The sequence below is a fragment of the Protopterus annectens genome, chromosome 8.part0 (assembly GCF_019279795.1).
Source record: "Protopterus annectens isolate FY-2018-M chromosome 8.part0, PAN1.0, whole genome shotgun sequence".
NCBI classification, from domain to species: Eukaryota; Metazoa; Chordata; order Ceratodontiformes; family Protopteridae; genus Protopterus; species Protopterus annectens.
This window is the reverse complement of record NC_056741.1, coordinates 1,110,010,967-1,110,036,831: the sequence shown is the minus strand read 5'-3', so window position 1 is coordinate 1,110,036,831 and position 25,865 is coordinate 1,110,010,967. Positions and strand designations below refer to the sequence as shown.

The 25,865-nt window shown below is 44.3% G+C and overlaps 1 protein-coding gene across 1 annotated transcript in view; it reads right to left on the bottom strand.

The window, feature by feature from the left end:
- Positions 1-25,865, bottom strand: part of TUFT1 (tuftelin 1) — a 268,035-nt gene that overhangs the window by 20,288 nt on the left and 221,882 nt on the right. Inside the window, exon 12 of the mRNA XM_044080638.1 lies at positions 24,480-24,568. Coding sequence (XP_043936573.1) covers positions 24,480-24,568 — 89 coding nt within the window. The remainder of the gene's footprint in view (positions 1-24,479; positions 24,569-25,865) is intronic.

The window sequence follows — 25,865 nt, the reverse complement described above, 5'->3', positions numbered from 1 at the left end:
CTTTGTCCAGCATCTTAGTTAGGTATTGTAAAATCTGAGGAATATTTGGAACAAGTGGTTCAGGTTCTTGTGCCTGGTTCCAAGCACAGAATCTCTTCCATTTTTCTGCATAAGATTTCCTAGTGCTGGGCCTCCTGGCTTTTAAAATGACATCCATAACAGCTTTAGAGAGAGGTGTGGTATGAGTGGCTACATGAACTGCCATGCAGCCCGATTTAAGGTTCTGAGTTGATTGTGCAGAATCTGATTGTTTTGTTGAGTCAGAAGATGAGGAATTTGAGGTAAAGGCCAGGCTGGGCCTTGAGACAAAGTCTTTAGGATTGGGTACCAGTGCTGGCATGGCCAGTCTAGGGCAATCAGGATCATTTTTGGCTTCTCTTGTCTGACTTTTAGGAGCACCTTGGGAAGAAGAGGCAGTGGAGGAAAGGCATAAACTGTTAGGGTTTTCCAGCTGAATGATAGAGCATCCACTTTCCATGCTTGTGGGTGATAAGTTCTTGTGCAGAATTTTTGTAGTTGACAGTTGTGCGGGGAGGCAAAAAGATCTATGTGTGGGCATCCTCATTTCCTTATCATGCTGAAAACCTGTGGATTTAGTTTCCATTCGTGAGGATCCATGAGATTTCTGCTTAGTTCGTCTGACAGTGTGTTTTTTGTTCCTGGCAGGAATTGTGCCTGCAGATGTACCCGATAGGTCAGGGCTGTATTTCACAAAGTCATGGCTTGCCTGCAGAGTGGGTAGGAATGTGTGCCCCCTTGCTTGTTTATGTACCACATAACTGTGGTATTGTCAGTCTTTAGTAATAGCTGTCCTGGATGTAGTAGATCCTTGAAAGCTGTCAGATCATTCTTTACAGCTAGCATCTCTTTTTGATTGATGTGAAGATGCATTTGTTCCTTGGGCCATGTGCCCTGAATACATTTTCCTGCCATGTGTCCCCCCCCCCAGGCATAATCTGATGCATCCATAGTTATTGTCTACCTGGCTGTGGGTAAGGTGAAAGGCTGTCCCTTGTTGTGGTGACAGGCCTGGGACCACCATCGAAACTCCTGTTGAAGGCAGGGAATTAGAGTTATTATTGTTTCCAGGCTGTGGCAATGTTGAGTCCAAACACTTTTTAAATACCATTGTAATTTCCTCATATGCAGTCTTGCATATGGAATTAGTAGAATGCAGGATGCCATGAAGCCCAGGGCCTGCAGAATTTTTCTTGCAGGGAGCTGGGTCTTTGTTGCCATCATTTGAAAGTAATGAGTCAGTTGCCTTTGCTTGTCTGGCATGAGATAAGCCATCTGGGAAGTTGTATTTAAGCTTGCACCCAGGAATATTATCTCTTGAGAGGGCACTAGTTTTGACTTCTTTTCGTTTACTGTGTACCCTAGGCAAATTAATAATCTTTTTACAAACGCCAGATGTTTTAGTAGAATGTCCTTGCTCTCTGCTTGAATAAGGCAGTTGTCCAAGTAGGGATATATCTGAATTCCTTTTTGTCTGCAAAATGCAATTACTGGTGCCAGGCATTTCGTGAAGACCCTGGGCGCAGTAGATAAGCCAAAGGGCAATGCAGAGAATTGGTAATGCATTGAGCCAGCTATGAATCTGAGGTAGCTTCTGCAAGATTGTCTGATTGGTACATGCAGGTATGCCTCCTTGAGGTCCAAAGTAACTAGCCAAGCCTTCTTGCCTAGCATGGGTAGAAGTTGCTGAAGTGTTAACATTTTGAATTTTGGAACATCCAGAAAAGTATTTAGGATTGACAAGTCCAGTATTGGTCTCCAGGCTTTGTCCTTCCTGGGTACCAGAAAAAGTCTTGAGTAAAACCCTTGTCCCTGTTCTTGATGTGGTACTCTTTGAATAACTCCCATATCCATGAGGGCAGCAATTTGTTTTTGTGCCTCTGCCCATTGGTTTTGTGGCAGGTCCAGCATACCCTTTGATTTTGGAAGGGTGTGAAAGTGGAACCTGTAACCCTGAGAAACAATATTCAGTACCCATTTGTCCTGTGTGATTATGTGCCAAATTTGTGAGAAAAGTGCTAGCTTTCCCCCTAAGGGTACTGCCAAAAGGTAAGTGCTTGGCATCTGTAGAGGGAAGTCATTGGGACTGTTTCCTACAAGGTTGTGATTTGTCTTCACCTCCTTTGGGGGCTGAAGCACCCCATTGTTTAGGTCTGTAGGAGCCTTGGGGCTGAGATCTGCCTCTTGGGCGTCTGTATCTGCCTCTTTGTGGCCTGTCTGAGACCAGAAAGGACCAATTATTTAAAGGCCAGTTTCTGCTAAACCTAGGTGGTTGAACCTGTAAGAAATCCTTCACCGTTTGCATTGATTTTGCTTTAGCCTCCATTTTCTTTAACACTTCTTCTGCCTTAACACCAAACACAGTATCATGCTGTAGTGGAGCATCCAATAATTTTACTTTAACATGTTCAGGTAAACTTTGTTCTTTTAACCTAGCGTGCCTTCGAATGACAGAGCCTGTAACTGCAGCTCTACAAGAAGCCTCTAATGAATCAAAACCACATTGCAGAGTATGCTTTCCCACCTGTTCAGCTGCATGCAGTAAATCCTGCATTTCCTTATTGTCAGGACTTTCTGAGTTTGTAAGCATTTTCTGTTTTAATAAAGACATGAGGTACTGTTGATATTTAAGCATGTGAAACTGGCAGTTTAAAGCCCTTACAGCCAAAGTAGCAGAAGTGTAAACTGTTTTCCCCCATCTATCCAGAGCTCTAGAATCTCTGTCAGAGGGAACAGGATTTTTTTTGCAGTGGAAGCCTTAACCCCTTTGGGGCCCTGAGAAATAGTTTCTGGGTCAGCAGCAGGATTTTTATAAAGAAAGTTATGAGAGTCAGGGACCCTGTAGTACCTGTCTGGCTTGACTGGTGCAGGGGGTAAAGAATCAGGAGACAAACTGGATTAAGAGAAAACATCATCAACAATATCAACCACAATGGGGGATAGCCAGGGGCCTATGCTGAGGCAGTAAAAGAAAATCTCTGAGCCTTTTCTTGGATTCAGAATAATTCTGGCTCTCCCAATGGAAATTCTCCCTCACGGTGTGCAGGGTTTCCCCAAAAGAATAATCCTCAGGTGGAGAGGCTGAAGGTATAGATTCTCCTGCATCAGAATCCTCATAGGGAGGGAGAGAGTATCCCTGATAGGAATCAGAGGAAATAGAAACCTGGTCAGAGGAATCATAGTGTCTTGCCTAAGCCTTTTATCAGGAGGGGGAAGGGAACCCCTGATCAAAGTAATTAAATCTTCGGCCATTTTAAGCATCTGTTTCTTTGGCATGGATGACTGTCCTAGAGAATGCTGTACTTGTTTTCTTGTCTTTAATGGTGATTTTGACTTTGCCTTGGCTGGTGCAGGGGACTTAATAGTAAGCTGCGAAGGTCTGAAAACACCCTCAGAAGCTGATGCCTGCACAGCGGCTCCAGACCCATCTGAGGGAATCGTTTCCGCAGGCCCAATACCTTGAGTTTCCAGAGGCCTAGGTGTCTCCACGTGGGAGTCGGATACGCCCTGTGGCTCTGAGGTAGTGGGTGTCAGGGGCCTGCGAAAGAGCCTCACTGAGAACCGGCGAACCGGAGACTGGCCTAGAAGAGGCTTCGTCATCGGTTTTGGAGCTCAGATGCCTGTCCTTTTCCTTGTCTTTGCGTTTTTTATGAATTCCAGTCGGTTGTTCCGACGGCATTATATAGTTAAACCTCCGGCCAAAGTAATGTGAAGCAAACTCAAACCGACGCTTAATAGTGAGTTTGTTGAATCTAGCACAAAATCCGACAACTAGTGACGTCGTGGTCAGGGCCTAGGCAAGGAATACAGTAAGAGTGAAAGTCCTTATGAGGTATTTGCTTAACACAAGAAATACAATTGTTAACTTTTACTGACATCGGTCTGAAGCAAGAAAAAGTTTCCCCAATGGGGTACTTAGCTTTATTGTAGACTTCGGTTCTGAAACTCGATTTAGAAAATCCCAGGAGTCGGCCGACCAGCACTTGCAAAGTTGCTTTTGCTTCGGGCACCACGCAGCAAGAAAGACTGAAGAAAATGGCGTCAGTTGCATCTTTTATACCCCTGGCGCACTGACATCAGGGAAGAGATGATAGCAACCGACGCTGGACCTAGACTTTGGAACTCTGGTTGACTGCGTTTAGCCTGCCAACAGGATAACCCACGTGTAATGACTGCAACAGTGAAACACGATGAACATCCAGGACTACAACATTGAATACACTCGAACATCTACATTTATGGTAAGTGTACACAACTGTACTATGTTCTTAGTGTTTCACTGTTGCAGACATCACATTTGGGTAGATTCCCAAAGCTAAGGATGGGAGGAGGAATTTAAACAGCATTAGGACCAGCTATAAGGCCCTGCAAGACTGCAGTGGCAAAGCCAGCTCTGGATTTAGAGGGAACTGGCAAATGACAATGCTTGGTCAAAGTATGTACAGAACTCCATGTAGCAGCTTCTAGGATGTCTCTGGTAGGGACACCTCTGAGAAAGGCTGTAGAGGTAGATGCAGCCCTGGTTGAATGGGGTCTAATCCCCTGTGGGATAGGTTTTCCATGATGCTTATAGCAGAAATGAATGCAATGGCCTATCCATTTAGAAATGGGTTGCTTTGAAATAGCCTTCCCCTCTGCCCCTGCAGCAAATGGCACCAACAGTTGTTCAGATTTTCTTTGAGGTTTAGTCCTGTCCAAGTAAAATCTAAGTTGTCTGTGCACATTTAAGGAGTGCAGTATCTGTTCCCCTTTGTTCTGTGGATTAGGAAAGAAGGTTGGCAAATGAATGGATTGATTAAGAGCCACACTGGATACCACTTTGGGCATGAAGAAAGGATTGGTCCGGAGGTACACCCTGTCCCCATGAAAGATGATGAAAGGCTCCACTGCCATAAGGGCCTGTAATTCAGATACCCTTCTTGAAGTGATTGCTAAAAGGAAAGCTGTTTTCCAAGAAAGGAATTTTAACTCTGCACTTGCAGCTGGCTCAAAAGGAGGCAGAGTGAGTTTTTCCTATACAAAGTTAAGGTCCAAGGCTGGAGTTGGGGCTCTTCTGGGTGGTCTTAAATTTTTGGCCCTCTGAGAAACTGCTTGAGCAGTGGGTGGGAAAAGAGGTGTGGTTCTGTGTTGTAATGAGCTGAAATGGCTGAGGTGTGAATTTTGATGGAGGAAAAGGAAAGACCCTTGTAAAGCACCTCAATTAAGTATTGAAGAATCTGAGGTAAATTGGGCGCTGCTGTGGCCATCCCTTGAGTTTGGTTCCAGGCACGGAATCTTTTCCATTTTTCAGCATAAGATTTTCTAGTACTAGGCCTCCTTGCCTCCAAAATGACATCCAACACTTGTTTACTGAGGGATGGTAACAGAGACATTAGGTAATTAGCCAGGCTGCCAGGTTCAGGGTCTGAAGCAGGGTAGGGGTCTGAGGCAGGTGCCATGGGGCTGTGACATACTGCGCAAGAGGGGGTACCAGTGTTGGCGTGGCCAGTCTGGTGCAATCAATATCATTCTTGGTTTGTCCTGCTTGATCTTTAGTAGTACTTTGGAGAGGAGAGGCAGAGGAGGAAAGGCATAAACTGACAGATTTTTCCAGCTGAAGGACAGAGCATCCACTTTCCAAGCTAGCTTGTGGGGAGTCCTTGTGCAGAATTTGTCCAATTGGTAGTTGTGGGGGGAAGCAAACAGGTCTAAATCTGGGCTCCCCCATTTGTTTATCGACATGTTGAAAGTCTTTGGTTCCAGTTTTCACTCGTGTGGGTCCATGAGATTTCTGCTTAGTTCGTCTCGTCTGCCAGTGTATTTCGTTTTCCTGGCAGGAATTGAGCCTGTAGATGCACTTGGTAGCTCAAGGCTGTGTTCCACAGAGCCATGGCTAGTCTGCAGAGGGGATAGGAATGGGTACCCCCCTGCTTGTTTATGTACCACATTACAGTGGTGTTGTCCGTCTTTACCATTTATTGTCCTGGAAGAATGTGGTCCTTGAAGGCTGTCAGAGCATTCTGTACAGCTAACATTTCTTTTTGACTGATATGCAGGTGCATTTGACTTGTGGTCCATTTGCCCTGAATGCACGTCCCTGCCAGGTGAGCCCCCCATGCATAGTCTGATGCATCTGTTGTTAAGGTTTGGGTGGCAGGGGGTAGAGTGAATGACAGTCTCTTGTTCTGGTGGCAGGCCTCTGCCCACCAAAGGAATTCTAGCCGCAGGCAAGGTGTGATAGGAATCATTGCTTCTAAATCCTGAGAATGTTGACACCATAGGCTTTTTAGATACCACTGTAGTTTCCTCATATGAGGTTCTCCAGTTCGATCCTCAGCTGGGGTGCCTTCTGTGCGCAGTCTGCATGTCCTCCCCGTGGTTGCATGGGTTTCCTCCGGGTGCTCCAGTTTCCTCCCACATCCCAAAGACATGCTGTAGGTGGATTGGACACTCTAAATTGGCACTAAGTGTGAGTGCGTACGTGTGTGCGTCTTCTGTGGAAGGTTGGATGCCGGGCTGGCAACTCGGCACCGTAAAACTCCAATGCCAATCATGAGCGGACAGGTGATCCGCTGTGGCGACCCCTAACTGGGAAAAAGCTGAAAGAAGAAGTAGTAGTTTCCTCATATGCAGTCTTGCATATGGAATTAGTAGAATGCACGTGGCCATGAACCCCAAGGCTTGCAGAATTTGCTTTGCAGACAGCAGGGTTTTTGTGGCCACTAGTTTGAAGTAAGTTGTCAAATGAATATGGCCAAGCAAGCTGTAAGCAAGTCAAGAAAACTTTAATTGTGAGCACTTTCGTCAGAGCTAGTGCTCTGACATCTTCAGACAATCCAAACCAAGCCTTAAAACCTTTAAATATATGTCAAATGCCAATTAAGTTACATAATCAGTAAATATCCCCTTGTTAGCAATAAATAACTAATCATTTAAATACAACATATAATACATTATTAAAGATAGAAAATATATTATAAATGTTTGAACATGTTATAGGATGTTAAAACATATTAAAAATAGAAGTACAGATATCTAAAATATAAAAATATATGTTATACTATTCAAAACTCATTACATTATTTTAAATTGTATACCAATATGTTAAAGGTAGAAACTGAAAGTACAACCTACCCTATTTAGAAACCATTCTTTCATATACATATAAGAAACAATCCATTTCATATCCATATTAATTAAAGTGCATGTTGAACTAAAAATATATTTTTATATCCAAGGTAGAGACATCCGCAGGTTCCACAGTTGAAGCATCTCGTGGCATACCGGACTCCGATTGGGTCTCAGTAGAGGCCTGCGAATCTGTAGTAGCGGGTATCAGGGGCTGCAAAAGCACCTCACTGAGTACCTTGTGACTAGCTTAGGAGAAGCATCGTCGGCAGCTTTGGACCTAGGCATCCTATCTCTGTCTTTATCTTTGCGTTTTTTCAGAATCTCGGTAGTCTGGTGGCTTACTGAAGACGTATCTGGATAATTGAACCGAGCACCAAAATATTTAGAAGTGAAAATATACAGACGATGAATAGTTCGTGGTTTAAATAAGGCACAAAACAGACAGTGAGGTACGTCGTGGTCAGGGCCTAGGCAAGGAATACAGTACGAATGAAAATCTTTATGAGGTATTTGCTTTCCACAAGAAATACAATTACTGATTTTTACTGACATCAGTTTAGAGCAAGAAAATGTTTCCCCAACGGGGTACTTAGCTTTAGTTGAAGACTTCGGTTCTGAAACTTGAAAATGAAAATTTCAGGAGTCGGACGACCGGCACTTGGGAATTGCTTCTGCTTCCGGCACCGCGCGTCAAGAAAGACTAATGTAATGAAGTCGGCTGCATGTTTTATACCCCTGATGACCTGACGTCATGGAAGAATGGACAGACGCAGGAATCCAAGACTTTGATATTCAGGCCGGCTGAGGGCTACCTGCAGGCAGATAACCCAAATGTAATGACTGCAACAGTGAAACACGAAGAACATCTATCAATTGAGCAAATATTGCACCAGAACTCCCCATAGCCAAGCTTGGAACGTGGATGCCCTGTCCTTCACCTGGGAAAACCTCTCAGTCTATGCCTTTCCCCCTCTGCCCCTCCTCTAGAAGGTTCTGCTAAAGATCAAACAGGACAAGCCAAAAACAATCCTGATTGCACCAGACTGGCGACGCCAGCACTGGTACCCTCTTTTGCGCAGCCTGACAGTGCTGCCACCATGGCACCTGCCTCAGACTCCTTCCCTGCTGTCCCAGCAGGTGGGCCAGATTCTGCACCCTCAGCTACAGACCCTGAACCTAGCAGGCTGAATTCTTCACCAGCAACTCTCAGTAAGCAGGTGCTGGATGTCATTCTTGCGGCAAGGAGGCCTAGTACTAGAAAATCCTATTGAGAAAAGTGGAAAAGATACTGCTCCTGGAGCCAGTCTCAGGGAATGGACAAAACTGCACCCAACTTACCTCATATACTAGATTACTTAACAGAAAGGCTCCACAAAGGCCTATCCTTCTCTTCAATTAAGACTCATGCCTCTGCCATCTCAGCTCATTATAATACTGAGCCACCCCTTTTCTCTCATCCTCAAACAGTTCCTGAGAGAAGCCAAGAATTTAAGACCCCCCCAGGAGAGCTCCCACTCCTGCCTAGGACCTTAACTTTGTATTGGAAAAGCTCACGCTTCCGCCCTTTGAACCTGCTGCTACAGCTGAGTTAAAATTCCTCTCATGGAAAACAGCTTTACTTCTAGCCATCACTTCAAGCAAGAAGAGTGTCTGAATTGCAGGCCCTTATGGCCGTGGAGCCCTTCATTATCTTCCATGTGGACAGGGTCTCCCTCAGGACTAACACATCATTTATGCCCAAGGTGGTATTTAGTGCAACTTTAAACCAATCCATTCATTTGCCAACTTTTTTCCCTAATCCTCAGAATAAAGGGAAAAGGATCCTGCACTCTCTGGATTTGCACAGGCAGCTCAGGTTCTATATGGACAGGACTAATCCTTTCAGAAAATCCGACCAGCTGCTAGTCAGCTTTGCTGCAGGGGCAGAGGGCAAGGCCATTTCAAAGCAAACCATTTCTAAATGGATAGTACACTGTATCCATTTCTGCTACAAGCATCATGGGAAACCTACCCCACAGGGGATCAGAACACATTCTACTAGGGCTACATCAACTTCTACAGCATTCCTCAGGGGACATCCTGTTAGCTGTAACCTGGAGCTTTGTACACACTTTTCACCAAGCATTACCACTTACCTATCTTTTCTAAATCCAGAGCTGGATTTGCCACAGCAGTCTTACAGGGCCTGATTGCCAGCCCTAATCTTAACTACCTCCACCCTTCCCGTAGCTTTGGGAATCAACCCAAATGTGATGACTGCAACAGTGAAACACGAAGAACATAGTACAGTTGTGTATACTTACCATAAATGTAGATGTTCGAGTGTATTCACTGTTGCAGTCTTGGTTAGCCTCCCTCCAGCCCACTGACTTCTCTTTACTTCTACCTATCTTTTTTGTTTGGCATATCTTATATCATGTGTACTTGCTTTTTGCTGGGGGTCTTCCATACCATATAATTGCTTCCTATTTTGGGGGCACCTGACATCTGGGGCAAGAAAAACTGATGTAATGGTGTCGGCTGCATGTTTTATACCCCTGACGACCGGACATCATGGAAGAAGCAACAGTGTCTGATGAAGAAATCTCAAGACTCTGGTATTCAGGCCGACTGAGGGCTACCTGCAGACAGATAACCCAAATGTGATGACTACAACAGTGAATACACTCGAACATCTACATTTAGTGTACACAACTCTACTTTTTTTGTCTGGAATCGGTAGTGCGAAAGGCCTCCTTGGAAGCCGGTGCCTGCATCGCGGTTCCGGACCCAACCAAGGCAGAGACAACCAAAGGCTCAAAAGACGAAGATTTCTGCGGCATACCAGACTCTGAAAGGGTCTCATAGGAGGCCTGTGAAGGTATCGAATCAGGCATCAGGGGCTGCGAAAGCACCTCACTGAATTCCGGAGAACTGACCTGCTTAGCAATAGAGTCGTCGGAAGGCCTGGCCTTGTGTGGTCTGTCTCTATCTTTATCCTTACCTTTCTTCGGAATGCCTACGGATGGTTGGCTGACTGATGCCATTTTGAAATGCAAAGACAGAAGACGAAAATCCCTGGCTACAATAAGAGCTCTATGATGAATGGTTCTTGCATTAAAGAGGGCAGAGAACCGGCAATGGGGACGTCGTGATCTGGGTCTAAACAAGTGACGGAGTATGAGTAGAAGTCTCGGTGTGGTATTTGCTTTTCACAGGCAAGACAATTGTTAACTTTTTTGGACATCGGTTACTGCAAGAAAAAAGGATCCCCAACAGGGTATTTAGCTTTAGACATTTTCAGCTGAAAGTCAAAATTCTGGTAGCAACCGACCGGCACTCTTGCGAACTGCTTTTGCTATGGGCTCCACGGCAAGAAAGATTGATGTAATGACGTCGGCTGCCTTCCTTTATAGCACTGACAACCTTACGTCAGCCAGCAAGCGACAGTAGTAGATGCAAAAAAAACATTGACTGTGGTATTTGGGCTGGCGGCTACCACAGAAGGGATAACCCACAGGTGATGACTGCAACAGTGAAACACGAAGAACATCAGTCTCTGGATATATCTTGCACCCATTTGTCCTGTGGGATGGCCATAATCACTCACAGACTTTCAGATAGGGACAGTCTGTCAAACCCTCAAGGGTGCTGGTTGGAAGGGTTCCTTGTACCCATGATTCTAGGGGATCTCTGATTTGTGATAAGTGTCCATTAAACAGGCTGCCTCTGCCACAGCTGCCCTGTCCAAGAAAGTGTCAAATGTTGATACTGGAATCTTTTGAACCATTCTGATTCCTTTTTAAGGGTTTCTGAGGGTTTACAAACTCGACTCCCACTGCAGACAGCATTTTTTCCATCTTACTCACACCCGGTGAGCTTCACTTTTACCACTGCTCTAAAGAGGAAGGACCCATTAAAGGGGGTGTTGGTAAAGGATCCTCTGAAATTGTCAACAAAATCTCACAATGGGGCCAAACATGGTGTCTCATAACCAAGACCAATGCCTGCTGCTTTGGCTGCTCCATCAGCTGCACTATGGTAAAGCCGCATGCATAGATTTGTAATGCTGAACATGATGTTCAGGGTGGTCTGCAGCTGTTAGGTAGACTCTTGAGTTGACCGTAGCTATCCACAGCTTGTTTTGCTAGATAGTTCATGTGGATTAATTAATTTAACACCATTATGGCAAAGGTGCTACAGGTGCAAGCATGCTTTTCCATCCTACTGCCTTAAGACTCTTTATTAGGGGGACGGACAAAAGGGGGACTCATTTGTGAGTTCCCTTATATTGGTTGCTGTAATGGTGAAGTCCACCAGTGGACCTTTTAACCAGTTACTCCTATCTTTATGTGAATTTAGCATCTGGCTTCCCTGGAATGGCCTCTTCAGTGGCTGGTTCGTGCCATGCCCTCCTGGAAACCAAATCTATAAGATGGTGCGCAAGAGGGATCACCCTGGAGGAAGAAGCAGAGCTATATGCCTCAAGGAACACTTTCTTGTCCTGAGAAGGTGGGTCACATGTCAGGATCCTCTCTGTTTTATCAATTCTAGGACTTTGCCAAAAGTGATATCTTCTGGAAGGGAAAAGGGGGAAAGTACAGTTGTGTACCTACCATAAATGTAGATGTTCGAGTGTATTCACTGTTGCAGTCATTACTCTTGGGTTATCCTGCTGGCAGGCCACCCGCAGTCGGCCCGAATTCCAAAGTCCTGGTCCGGCATCGGTTGCTGTCGCCTTTTCCCTGACGTCAGTGCGCCAGGGGTATAAAAGATGCAGCAGACGCCATTTTCTTCAGTTTTTCTTGCCCCAGATGTCAGGTGCCCTCAAAAGGGTAGGCTAAATAGATTATGCCAATAAACATGCATGCACTAAAGTAAACATTTCCTTCATCTACAAGCAAACACAACACATAGGTTGTATAGAATAGAGAAGTACAGATAAGACCCAGCAAATGAAAGGGGGATGAAGGGAGGGTAACCTGGACTGCAACAGTGAATACACTTGAACATCTACATTTATGGTAGGTACACAACTGTACTATGTTCATCGTGTTTCACTGTTGCAGTCATTACTCTTGGGTTAAATCCCAAAGCTGAGGATGGGTGTCTGGGCTAAATAGGATTAGGAGAGGCTATGAGGCCCTGCAGAACTGCAGTGGCAAAGCCTGCTGTGGATTTAGAGCAGAGAGGTAAGTGGTAGTGCTTTGTAAAAGTGTGCACTGAACTCCAAGTTGCAGCCTCTAAGATGTCTTTGGTTGGTACTCCTCTGAGGAAGGCTGCTGAAGTGGCTGCTGCTCTGGTGGAATGTGGCCTAATGCCCTTAGGCACTCATTTGCCATGCTGTGAGTAGCAGAAACGAATGCAATGGCCTATCCATTTTGAAATAGTCTGTTTTGAGATAGCCTTTCCTTGTGATCCTGCAGCATATGCCACTAAAAGTTGCTCAGTCTTTCTAAAAGCTTTAGTTCTGTCCAAGTAGAAGCGTAGCTGTCTGTGTATGTCCAAAGAATGCAGAAGTCTCTCACCCTTGTTCTGTGGGTTTGGATAAAAGGCAGGCAAGTGAATGGTTTGGTTAAGGGCCACACTGGACACCAGCTTAGGCATAAATGTAGGGTTCGCCTCAGAGAAACCCTGTCTGGATGGAAAATGATGAAAGGTTCCACAGCCATGAGTGCCTGTAACTCCGAGACTCGTCTTGCAGAGTTTATTGCTAGGAGCAGAGCTGTTTTCCAGGATAAGAATTTTATATCAGCTGTTGTGGCTGGCTCAAAAGGAGACAGTGTGAGTTTTTCCAAGACATAATTGAGGTCCCATGCAGGTACTGGTGCTCTCCTTGGAGGTCTTATATTTCTGGCCCCTCTGAGGTACTGCCTTATTAAAGGATGAGAAAAGATAGGTGGTTCCGTATTGTAATGGGCTGAAATGGCAGAGGCATGATTCTTAACTGATGAAAAGGATAGGCCTTTGTCCAGCATCTCAGTTAAGTATTGTAAAATCTGAGGAATATTTGGTAAAAACGTGTCAATTCCTTGTTCCTGGTTCCAAGCACAGAATCTCTTCCATTTTTCTGCATAAGATTTTCTGGTACTGGGCCTCCTGGCCGCTAAGATAACATCCATAACAGCTTTTGAAAGAGGAGTGTTCTGAATGGCTACATTATCCGCCATGCTGCCATATTTAAGGTCCTGAGTTGGCTGTGCAGGATCTGATTGTTTTGTTGGGTCAGTAAGTGAGAAGTTTGAGGCAATGTCCAGGCTGAACCTTGAGACAAGTTCTTTAGGACTGGGTACCAGTGCTGGCGTGGCCAGTCTGGGGCAATCAGTATCATTTTTGGCTTCTCTTGTCTGACCTTTAGGAGTACCTTGGGGAGGAGAGGCAGTGGAGGAAAGGCATATACCGTTAAGTTTTTCCAGCTGAAGGATAGGGCATCCACTTTCCATGCTTGCTTGTGACAAATCCTTGTGCAGAATCTCTGTAATTGGCAGTTGTGAGGGGAGGCAAATAGATTTATTCCTTATCATGCTGAAGACTTGTGGATCCAGTTTCCACTCATGGGATCCATGAGGTTTCTGCTTAGTTCGTCTGCCAGAGTATTTAATTTTCCTGACAGGAATTGTGCTTGCAAGTGGACTTGATAAGTCAATGCTGTGTCCCACAAAATCATGGCTTGTCTGCAGAGGGGATAGGAACGTGTGCCTCCCTGCTTGTTTATGTACCACATGACTGTAGTATTGTCTGTCTTTACCAATAGTTGTCCTGGATGAAGTAGATCCTTGAAAGCTGTCAGGGCATTCTGAACAGCTAGCATCTATTTTTGATTCATATGAAAATGCATCTGGCTTGTGGGCCATGTGCCCCGAATACATTTTCCTGCCATGTGGGCCCCCCAGGCATAATCTGATGCATCCGTTGTTAGTGTCTGCCTGGCTGTGGGTAAAGTGAATGGCTGTCCCTTGTGGTGACAGGCCTGTGCCCATCATCGAAACTCCTGTTGCAGGCAGGGAATGAGAGTAATTAATGTTTCCAGGCTGTGGCAATGTTGAGTCCAAACACTTTTTAGATACCATTGTAGTTTCCTCATATGCAGTCTGGCTTATGGAATTAGCAGAATGCAGGATGCCATGAAGCCCAAAGCCTGCAGGATTTTCCTTGCAGATAACTGGGTCTTTGTTGCCAACATTTTGAAGTAAGGAGTCAGTTGCCTTTGTTTGTCTGGCATGAGAGAAGCCATCTGGACAGTTGTATTTAAGCTTGCACCCAGGAATATTATCTCTTGAGAGGGTGTACTAGTTTTGATTTTTTTTCGTTTACTGTGTACCCTAGGCAAATTAGTAATCTTTTTACAAACGCCGTATGCTGTAGTAGAATGTCTTTGTTCCCTGCTTGAATAAGGCAGTCGTCCAAGTAAGGATATATTTGAATTCCTCTTTGTCTGCAAAATGCAATTACTGGTGCCAGGCATTTTGTGAAGACCTTGGGCGCAGTAGATAAGCCAAAGGGCAGTGCAGAGAATTGGTAGTGCATTGAGCCAGCTATGAATCTGAGGTATCTTCTGCAAGATTGTCTGATTGGGACATGCAGGTATGCCTCTTTTAGGTCCAAAGTTAAGAACCAAGACTTCTTGCCCAGCCTGGGCAGTAGCTGCTGCAGTCAACATTTTGAATTTTGGAACATCCAGAAAAGTGTTTATACTAGACAGGTCCAGTATTGGTCTCAAGGCTTTGTCCTTTCTGGGCACCAAGAGAAGTCTCGAGTAAAATCCTTGTCCCTGCTCTTGTTGTGGTACTTGTTGAATGGCCCTCATGTCCATGAGGGGTGACACTTGCTTTTGCACCTCTGCCCATTGATTGTGTGGCAGGTCTGGCATACCTTTTGCCCTTGGCAGGGTGTGAAAGTGGAACCTGTAGCCCTGAGACACCATGTTCAAGACCCATTTGTCCTGGGTAATCATGTGCCAATTTGGTGAAAAAAGTGCTAGTTTTCCCTCTAAGGGGGCTGCCAAAAGATAAGTGCTTGGTTCTGGCAGAGGAAAGTCATTGGGACTGTTTCCTGTATGGTTGTAATTTGTCTTCTCCGCTTTTGGAGGTAGAAGCACCCATTGTTTAGGCCTGTATGAGCCTTGGGGCTGAGATCTGCCTCTGGGGCATCTGTATCTGCCTCTTTGTGGCCTATCTGACACTGGAAGGGACCAATTCTTTGTAGGCCAGTTCCTGCTAAATCTGGCTGGCTGTACCTGTAGGAAATCCTTAACTGTCTGCATGGATTTCGCTTTATCCTCCATTTCTTCAACACCTCTTCTGCCTTTAACACCAAACAAAGTATCATGCTGTAATGGAGCATCCAATAATTTTGCTTTAACATGATCAGGCAGATTCTGTTCCTTTAACCAAGCATGCCTTCTAATGACAGAACCCGTAACAGCGGCCCTGCAAGAGGCCTCCAATGAATCAAAACCACATTGCAAAGTATGCTTTCCCACTTGTTCAGCTGCATGCAATAAATCCTGCATTTCCTTGTTATCAGAACATTCAGAATTTGTCAACATTTTCTGTTTAAGCAGTGACATTAAGTATTGCTGATATTTAAGCATATGAAACTGACAATTTAAAGCCCTTACAGCCAAGATAGCAGAAGTGTAAACATTTTTCCCCCATCTGTCCAGTGCCCTAGAATCCCTATCAGAGGGGACAGGGTTTCTTGCAGTGGAAGCCTTGACCCCTTTGGGACCCTGAGATATAGTTTCTAGGTCAGCAGCAGGGTTTTTATATAGAAATTTATGAGAATCCAGAACCCTGTAGTATCTGTCTGGCGTAGCAGGTGCAGGGGGTAAAGAGTCAGGGGACAGGCCGGACTCTGAAAATACATCATCATCTACAATGTCTAGAACAGGTGGAATAGCAAGAGGTCTGTGCTGAGGTAGTAAAACAAAGTCTCTGAGCCTTTTCTTAGATTCTGAGTAATCTTGGCTCTCCCAGTGAAAATGCTCCCTTCATGGTATGTAGGGTTTCCCCAAAAGAATAATCCTCAGGAGGAGAGGCTGAAGGAATAGATTCTTCAGCATCAGAATCCTCATAGCGAGGGAAAGAGTATCCCTGTTCAGAAGAGGAATCAGAGGAAATTGAAACCTTATCAGAAGAGTCATATTCTGTCTCTTTCCTAGGCCTCTTATCAGGAGGGGGATGGGAACACCTGATCAATGTAATTAGGTCTTCGGCCATTTTAAGCATCTGTTTCTTAGGCATGGAATTCTGTCCAGGAGAATGCTGTACTTGTTTCTTTGTCTTTAGAGCTGTTTTAGTCTTTGAAGCTGAGGTTGGCTTGACATATAATTGTGTAGGTCTGAAAACACCCTCAGAAGCCGATGCCTGCTCAGCGGCTCTGGACCCATCTGAGGGAATAGTTTCCGAGAGTCCAATACCTTGAGTATCCAGAGGCCTAGTCGGCTCCACGTGGGAGTCGGAAGCAGCCTGTGGCTCTGAGGTAGCGGGCATCAGGGGCTGTGAAAGCTCCTCACTGAGAACCGGCGACTGGCCTAGCGGGGGCCTCATCATCGGTTTTGGACCTCAGATGCCTGTCCTTTTCCTTGCACTTTTTATAAACTCCGGTCGTCGGCTGTTCCGACGGCATTATATAATTAAACCTTCAGCCAAAATAATGAAAGGCAAAATCGTACCGATGCTTAATAGTGCGTTGGTTAAATCTAGCACAAAACTGACAGCTAGCAATGTTGTGATCAGGGCCTAGGCAAGGAATACAGTAAGAATGAAAATCCTTATGAGGTATTTGCTTCCCACGAGAAATACAATTGTTAACTTTTTCTGACATCGGTCTGGAGCACGAAAAAAAGTTTCCCCAATGGGGTACTTAGCTTTAATGAAGACTTCGGATCTGAAATTCGATTTTGAAAATCTCAGGAGTCGGCCGACCGGCACTTGCGACCTGCTTTTGCTTCTGGGAACGTGTGGCAAGAAAGACTGAAGAAAATGGCGTTGGCTGCATCTTTTATACCCCTGGTGCACTGACGTCAGGGAAGAGGCGACAGCAACCGACGCCGGACCAGGACTTTAGAATTCGGGCTGACTGCGGGTGGCCTGCCAGAAGGATAACCCAAGAGTAATGACTGCAACAGTGAAACACTATGAATATCCTCCTCTTTCATCCAAGTCAGTGTCAGAGGTTATTGACTCCAGTGGGGAGTCTATAGGTTTCCTCTTACATGTTCTTTTCCTAGGAATCTCTGGCTGTAATTAGTCAAAGTCCCTGAAAGAGTCAGACTGCACTGCCAGCACATCTCCAATGGATATGTGTTTGCCCTGTCCCTGGAAACATTGATAAATGGGGTAATAGCTGATGGAGGAGCACCTAGGGGTGGAGTTGGTGCTAAGGGAATTCCTGTTGATTGGCCTGAAATGTTTCTGCACTGAACACCCTGTACTCTGAATTGACTCCTCTCCAACTGAGGCAAAGGTGGGTGGTGCCAGAGACAGAGACCCTGATACAGAGGAACCAGCTTTAAGGCAGAGAGAGTTACTACAGGCTTGAATGCCGAGTACCCAGACAACAAAAACTGTTCTAAGTGAGTTGAAACTACAGGCAGTGCAGAGGACTCATCACTGAGTATTCAGATCGGAGACCCACTTGACACCAAATGGACTGGCATTGAACAAGTCAGATGTGAAACTCTTAGCACCAGCACTGGGATAGTTACCTGTGGCAAAGAAACAGGATCTGGGTAGAATGTTGGCTGCGATGCTATCAACACAGAGAATGGCACCAGAAAAGGAGCTAAAAGTTAAAGAGGGCCAATCAAGGGAAGGTATATGGCTTCATCTGCGTCTTAAGGAAAGCCCTCAACATAGGTTCCCAATCTGCTTCTGAAGTACTTTTAAACAATCTCAGACATTTTATAGATGTTGAGGGAGCTGTGGAATGAAGAAAGGAAAGTTCTCTCAGAGGACTGTCAACTAATAGACTTGATTGGTTACTTGTTCCTAATCACAAATGTCTCTAGGGTAGGGGATTTGTGTTTTGGCACTGAGGAAGAAAAACATTCTCCTCTTTACTTAGGATAAGAAAAGGAAGCCTGGTCTCCATTCCTATACTTTCTACTCTCCCTGTTTCTTTATCCTTTTTTTTTTTTTTTTTTTTTAATCTTTTTTTTTTCTTTTCTTGCCTTTATGCTTGCTCAGCAAGAAGGCCTTTAATAATCAGCATAGATCTTCTGTCTGCTAGGGGACAGGGTCCAAATTCCTTGTGAAAAGAACACTTCATATTATGGTGTTCAGACAATACACATCATGAGCATTTTTTTTGTGTGTGTGTGTGGAGGGGGGTGGCAGGGGTTAAGCCCACTCTTATCATAGATAAAACTTTCAAAAATGTGCTAACATAACAGTTGAGGGGATTGTGGGTAAAGTTTGCAGGAGGTTGAGGCATTACAGCAACCCTGAATGGCTGGATCAGATCTGAGAAACTGCTTGGTACCAAACTGTCATATTAGATGGACAGATGAAACAGGATCTAAAACTGCAGAGATTTAACAGCACTGAAAACATTCCATAGTGAAAAAACAGAACCCACTTAAGAGATATGCTGTGTAAACAACTCAAGCTACAACATACCTAATCAGTCAAGCCAAGGTCACACAGGCTATGGAATTAAAAATGTCAGCAGTTTCAGGAGTCAGAAGACTTACCTGCAATTTATTTTTTGCTAGCCAAGTTAGTCTTATAAGCCAAAAGTTCCTTTACAAGGGTAACCTGGGATTCAAAGATTCCCTAGTATAAACTTAAGGCCGACACTGCAGTCTAATCAACTTAAGTTGTATATGTTTGAGAATGTGGCTTAAATTTTTGTGTGTATGGTGAAAATATGTAACATATATACTGTAACCACACAGTTAATCAGTCAAGAGGATGCAATCTTAATCTCCCTCCCCAACACACACACACACACACACACACACACACACACACCTGATGCCTGGGTGCTCCTGGGAGAATCTCTTCATTCAACAGGTCTACTGAATCAGACTACACTCTTATAGGTTCATAGGTTGGTACTAGGCTATCGGCCCTAGGGCCTATACAAGTCTAGCCATAACAATTCCCTGGCTATTTCTTTCCACAGTATTTACTTCCCTGGACCCCTGTCTAGCAGGGCGACTGACATGATCCCCTGGGTGAATTTCCCATCTCCCATCCAATCATCAAGGTTCCTTTTGAAGAGGGCCAAGGAGGCGCTCTGCTTGACATGTATGGGCAGTCTATTCCAGAGTAATGGGGAGTCTCTGGATCAGGAACCTATCCCTCCAGCATGTTTTGTTCATTGTGATGACAAGGTTTAGACGCCTGGAGCGTGTGGCTCTGAGGAATTGGGATTTCATTAAGTGGAGCATGTCCAACAGCTCAGGGTTTGACATGACCTTGTATGTTAAGCAGAGACAGCCTCTGAGTAGACGATATGCCACAGAGTATAGCTGGAGTTTTTTTAGACGCTCAGCATATGGCATCTGCTTTAGGCCTCTGATTCTTTTAGTGAAGTATTTCTGCGGCCTTTCTAGCTGTTGCAGATGTCTTGTGAGGTACATACCAAATGGGGCGTTATACTCTATAATGGGTCTAATGAGGGATGAGTACAGTGGGACAATGACCTCCTTTTTTCTGGATCAAAAGCCCTTAGTTATGAGGTGTGCCACATAGAAGGATTTCCTGACTGTTGTGGCGATGTGGTTATCGAAGTTGAGACCACTGTCCACCTGTGTCCCCAAGTGTCTCATCACACTTTCGATGTTTAGTGTACTGCCACCTATGTGGTAATTCATGGGTACATGTTTTTTCCAAAGGGGATAACTATGCATTTCTTGGCATTACGCTTGAGCCCATGGCTCTGGCACCAAGTATCTGTTTCTGTAATGCCCTTTTGTAGAATATCCACATTATTTGGGGATTCAATAATGGCTCCCAGTTTGCAGTCATCTGCGAACTCTGTTAGCCAAAGTCTCTTAGTGCTGGGCCTGTACTTCAGAGAAGTAGATGCCAAACAAGAGCAGTCCCAGGACTGAACCCTGAGGTACTCCACTTGTCTGGAGCTGGATTTGGAGTTGGCTACTTTTACAGTCTGGGTTCTGTCAGTAAGCCAGTTGGCAACCCATCGAGTGACGTAGGGATTTATGCCCAGCTTAGTAAGTTTATCTATGATTCCTGAGTGGGGGATGGTGTCGAAGGCCTTGGCGAGGTCCAGATAGGCTGTGTGGACCACCTTACCCTCGTCTACAGCTCTGGAGACCGATTCAAAGAAGTCAATCAGGTTCAGGAGACAAGATCGGCCCTTCACGAACCCAAGCTGGGTGGGGTTCAGTGTTTGAAGGTTGCCAATGTCTTTGTTAAAAAGTTCCATGCTAATGCGTTCCATGCCCTTGCAGATCAGGCTCGTCAAGATTGATGGGACGGTAGTTTCCAGAATCCAAGGTGGACCCCTCTTGTGGAATGGGATAACTGTAGCTGTGCGCCACTCAGTGAGTACGAAGCTTGAGGTGAGGCTATGATTAAACATGACACTTAGGTGAAGTGCTAGTTCATTTTGTAGTTCATGTAGTACATAGCCTGGGAATGTCATCTGGTCCCATGGATGCTGTATTCTTAGCTTTGGAGAGTGCGGTTTCTACCTGTGTTGCCATGATTACCGAAATTTGGCAATCTTTTGGTATTGAGATGGGCCCTTTAGGGGGTGAGAGGGGGGTGAAGTTGGCACTAAATCGATCTGCCAGGATATTGGCAATATCCTTGGGATCAGTATATTTAATGCCATTCTGTTGTAGCTAAGAGCAGATCTGAGCATTGCCATTTAGATTCTTGACATAACTATAGAATGCCTTGTGGTTGTCTTTGGAATCTTTGGCAATTTTATTTTCGTAACTAGCTTTTGAGGATTTTATGAGGGATCTCAGCTTCTTACTGAGGCTGGTGAGGGAGTTTTTTTGCATCCTGGGATTTTCCTCTTTTCTGCAACAGTTTCTTCCTTCTGTTGTATAGTTTGTTTATAGCAGGGGCCCACCAGATTGGCTTCCTTTTTTTGGAGGAGAGCATCTTGGTTCTATTTGGGATGGCACGATTTGTGCACGGGTGGATGTGCTCGTACAATGCCTTAGTGTAGGATTCAGCAGTTGAACTTTCAGATCTCGTCTGCATGGATATCATGAAGTTTGTCACTTCTGACTTCAGTAGCATGAAGTTGGCTTTGGAGAAGTTTGTTACGGAGGTTTCCTTACTGGGGGGGTGGGGGTGGGATGTGGATGTCAAGGGTGATCTGCTCATGGTCACACCTGACCAATGAGGGGGTGACCACTGGTGTGGAGCATCTATATCCCATGTTGGTAATGACCAGGTCTAGGATATTGGAGCCCCTGGTGGGACAATGGATTAGTTGATCCAGGGTGTTGGAATTTATGAATTCCAAGAACCGTTGGGAAAAGGTGTTGGTACCAGAGTAGTTTTCCCAGTTAATGGCAGGGTAGTTGAAATCACCCAGTATTAGGGTGTTTGGTTGTATCTTAATATTTTCCAGTATGTTTAGAAAGGTGTAGTGAGAATCTTGGGCCATGGTGGGGGATCTGTAGCAAGTTACAATTTGGATTGCAGTCTTACCTAGTGTCAGTTGCACCTGGAGAATTTCAGATGCATTGTATTGGGCAACTAGCCTGGAGGTGGGAATATCCTTGGTGAATATGGACACTCCTTCACCTTTAGTGTTTCGGTCTTGGTTTTGTGGCCGAAAAGTGTGGTAAGAGTTGTAGCCTGGTATTGCAGGGGTGTTCTCTGGAGCATTGAACCAGGTCTCAGTTACTGCACAGATATTGATGTTCTCCATTTTTAGGAGTGCCTCGAGAGATTGTATTTTGAGGTTTAGATTTCTAGCATTGAGTAGCATTACCTTCAGATTTTGCATGCTTGTATCTGTTAAAGTGGTGGCTTTGTCCTTTGAACCTTGCCTAAAAAAGCCACTATAGGGGTGGCAAGAGCTTTAGCCAGTAACTTGAATCCCAGGGGTGACAGGTGCAGACCATCTCTGGCAAAGCATCGTGGTTTGTCGATCATGTCTTCCCAGGGAGACAGATACTGGATCCCCTTTGAATGACACCAGAAGCTTAGCCAATTGTTGAAGTCAGTCATTTTGTCCTTATACTGTGGTATCATTCTGGACGAAGACAGGATGCTACTCAGGGCTAGGGTCATACCTGCCTGGGCAACATGATTCGAGAGCTCTTCCATGTCTCTTTTCATGTAGTCCAGGGAGGTACGTCTCAAGTCATTCGCTCCAACATGGACAATGACAGAGTCGTATTTGTACTTGTTGTAGAGTGACTTGTGTGCATGCGTTATGTGGTGGATCCTGGCACCCAACAGGCAGCTGACTGTAATTTTTTCCTTGTTCAGCCTGGTGAGTGGGACATCAGTGTGCCTGACTATAGTCACCTATGACTAAAGTGTTGGGTACATTGTCTTGCCTTAGGGACTGTTGCTGGGTGGTACACTGGTGTTGTGAGCTATGTGTCACTTTGATTGTGACTGGTGTTTGTTTGCATTTCAGCTTCGGTGGTCCTTGTTTCTTGGGCAGGTTAATGTTAAGGGACTCCACATATGTGGGTTTAGTGTTGCTATGTGTGGGTGTTGATGGTGTGGGTTTTGAAGGGCTATGAGTTGCTTGAGGTGTAGTGCGGGTGTTGACCTTCTCATCTTGACTGTCTAGCACAATCTTGGCCGGACAGAGCTTTGCTTTCAGTTTGGCTATGTAAGTGCATCTCTCGCAGGTTGTAGTGTTGGGTGGTAGGAGGAGAGGGTTGTCGTACATGCGTTGTTGTACATGAGGCAGTTTCTGCATTGCCCCAGTATGCCCATATTCACCAGGTGGACAGGAGAAATCACTGGAAGCTGACCCTTGGACATGCCTGTTTAGGTGCTTTTTTTGTAAAGTACAAGAGCTGTTTTTCCTTACCTTTGCAAGGTACTTTGCAGTTATAGGCTGTTTAGTGCCTATGATTAATTTCTCCTTATTGACAAGGAGAGTTGAATGCTTGTATCAGTTTCAGGCTTCCTAGTGCTTTCCAGCAGGTTCCAGAGCAAGTGCTAGTCACAGGGGTTCAGATTTTAGTGCTGCTACTGAGAAACCAGCTAGTTCTAAGGGAAAATTTGAACAGCAGACTTTCTGACACCTGGAGTAGTTTAACTGTAGCCCTGCGGTGCAAGCACAATGCTACCAGACGTTGTCCGATCCGTGTTCAGTGCTGTTAGGAGATTGAGGCACCATGGGGCGGTGTCATTATGCTGCTACTGAGGAGGACGTTTTTGTGCGGTTTAACTTACCAACCCCTTGCACACATCCATACATCAAAGGAAAGATGTGCAAATGGGTTTGCTAATGTATGTGCCTTGCTGAGAACTTGGCTAACTTCCTTGCCGCCCTGAAGACAATGGTCCTCCCATGTGTCCCCAACCATGTCAGGTATCCAACACAAGATCTGTCTAACTGCATGCTTTCCCCTAAGGATGGTCCTTGCTTGTCAGCTCTTCCTTAGCCCAAGATGCTAATCAAACTTGGACTGCTTGAGCCTTGGTCAGGGCTTTATCTCTTTATGTTAAGGTGCTGGTTTAGGATGCAATAGTAATCAAATACCTTTTCACTAAAATCATTCAGTTTTCCAAGACATGAGTAATAGTCTGCAAACAGTAGTTAATGATCTTGCTAGGATTTCCTGTAAACAGATATAACACTGGAAAACAAAACACACCAATTCATTGCATGCATTAGCTTCACTGGTTCAGACTAAAGACTTGTTCTTAGTTTAAGTTAAAACCACAAAACAAAAAAACGAGGATAAAGGCGAAAGAACGGAAATAAAAACACTCAATAACAGTATAAATAAATCTTTAATGTAAGCGCTTTCGTCCAAAACCAAAATTACACACACACACACATATATATATATATATATATATATATATATATATATATATATATAGATACACACACGTGTATATATACATACACATACACACAAATCAAAAGGTGCTTCAACAAAGCATTGGTTTAAGGGTATGCACACTTATGCAAACAGCTTACTGTACTTTTTTTATTTTTTATATTTTCCCCCAACATATTTGTTTGATTTCAATTGAATTGTACAGGTTATAGGTCACATTAAAGGTGGGAAAAGTTTTGAAATGATTTACTGTAGTCTCATTTTTTTATATTGCAAAAACCTGGCATTTTAATAGGGGTGTCTACACTTTTTATATCCACTGTATAATACCACCCACCCACACACACACACACACACACACACACACACACACACAGAATTTTTTTCTCACCTGTACAGTAATGGACGTGAACTGCTGGAGACTGATAGATTCATATCACTTCCTAGAAGATGATCCATACGATCATGCATTTCCCGATTCTAAAAACAAAAGATATAAACATTCTGCTAAAGTTCAATACTGGAAAAAGTACATAAACATTTTATACAAAAAAATACAGCTATCCTGCAAAAAAACAGTTATATACCAACATTATCAATACTGCCAAATTTTGAAGCGGCATTAAAGAAGAAAAATCTATATTAATTAGTGGTAAAGTGTCCCCTAGTGGTTGCGGTGGGGTTTGCAGAGCTGCAGTGCAAGGGCAGTATCAGAAGAAGATCCCTTCATATAAAGCAAGAGCTATTAAAAACAGGGAAATGAGTCATGGTAAACAAGAATGTTCAAATGGAAGCAGCTGTTTTTAAAAGGGAAGTTTGCTCTCAACTGGTAAGATACTGATACCCAGAATGAAGACTATGAGCAGCTTGTTTGTTGATGACCTTTACTGAGTCTGAGTACTGGGAGACTTAGCCAGATTATTTGGAGCTGCTGCGTCACAGACATTTCAGAGGGACTAAGTAAACTTAACTGCAAGTTCATTTTCTTTTCTTTTTTTTTTTAAACATCTTTATTGAATTATCACTTGTGACAGAGGCAAATCTACATTTATACAAAAACAATCAAACTGTAATAACAAGTGCAAGTTTATAAACATTATGCTTCACATATACTGCTATACATCATACAACCCAAGTAACATTACATAAGTTATTCAATTCCTGCCCTTTTTTTTAAACAAGAACCATCTTTATTAAACCATCACAAGCATCACGTATGACAGAGGCAATCATACATTATATCAATGAAAATTAACCACACTGACACAATCCTAGTTGCAAGCATTCTACATCACAAACCATGATGACGCACTCCCAGTTGCAAACATTGTACATCACTTATAATCTACCCAATCATTTTCAGTCAAACATTACATAGCTCAGAAGTGTTGTCTTCTTTTAAACCTCATTCCTCCCCTGTATATATTGTTCCACAATTCCCATTTTTCCTATGTAGTTTGCTCCTACCCTTTTCTAAAGATCTCAATTCTGACTGTTTTATCTCTTTTACTATATTCACTACTTCTAGTATAGATGGTTTAGATTTTGATTTCTATTTTCCAGTAATTGCTTTTTGGCAGCCAATTAAACACAGCAAGGCCTTACCATACCTAGGCAATTCCGATCCTGTATCATAGCCCAGAAAAAACATCTACCTTGTCAGAACAATCCGCGCACCCAGCATCTCCGACAGTGCATCCTGCAAGGAATCCTTGAAGTCTGCCAACTCACCGCACATCCAGAAAATATGTTTCCATTTACCTCTTTCTTCCCAGTC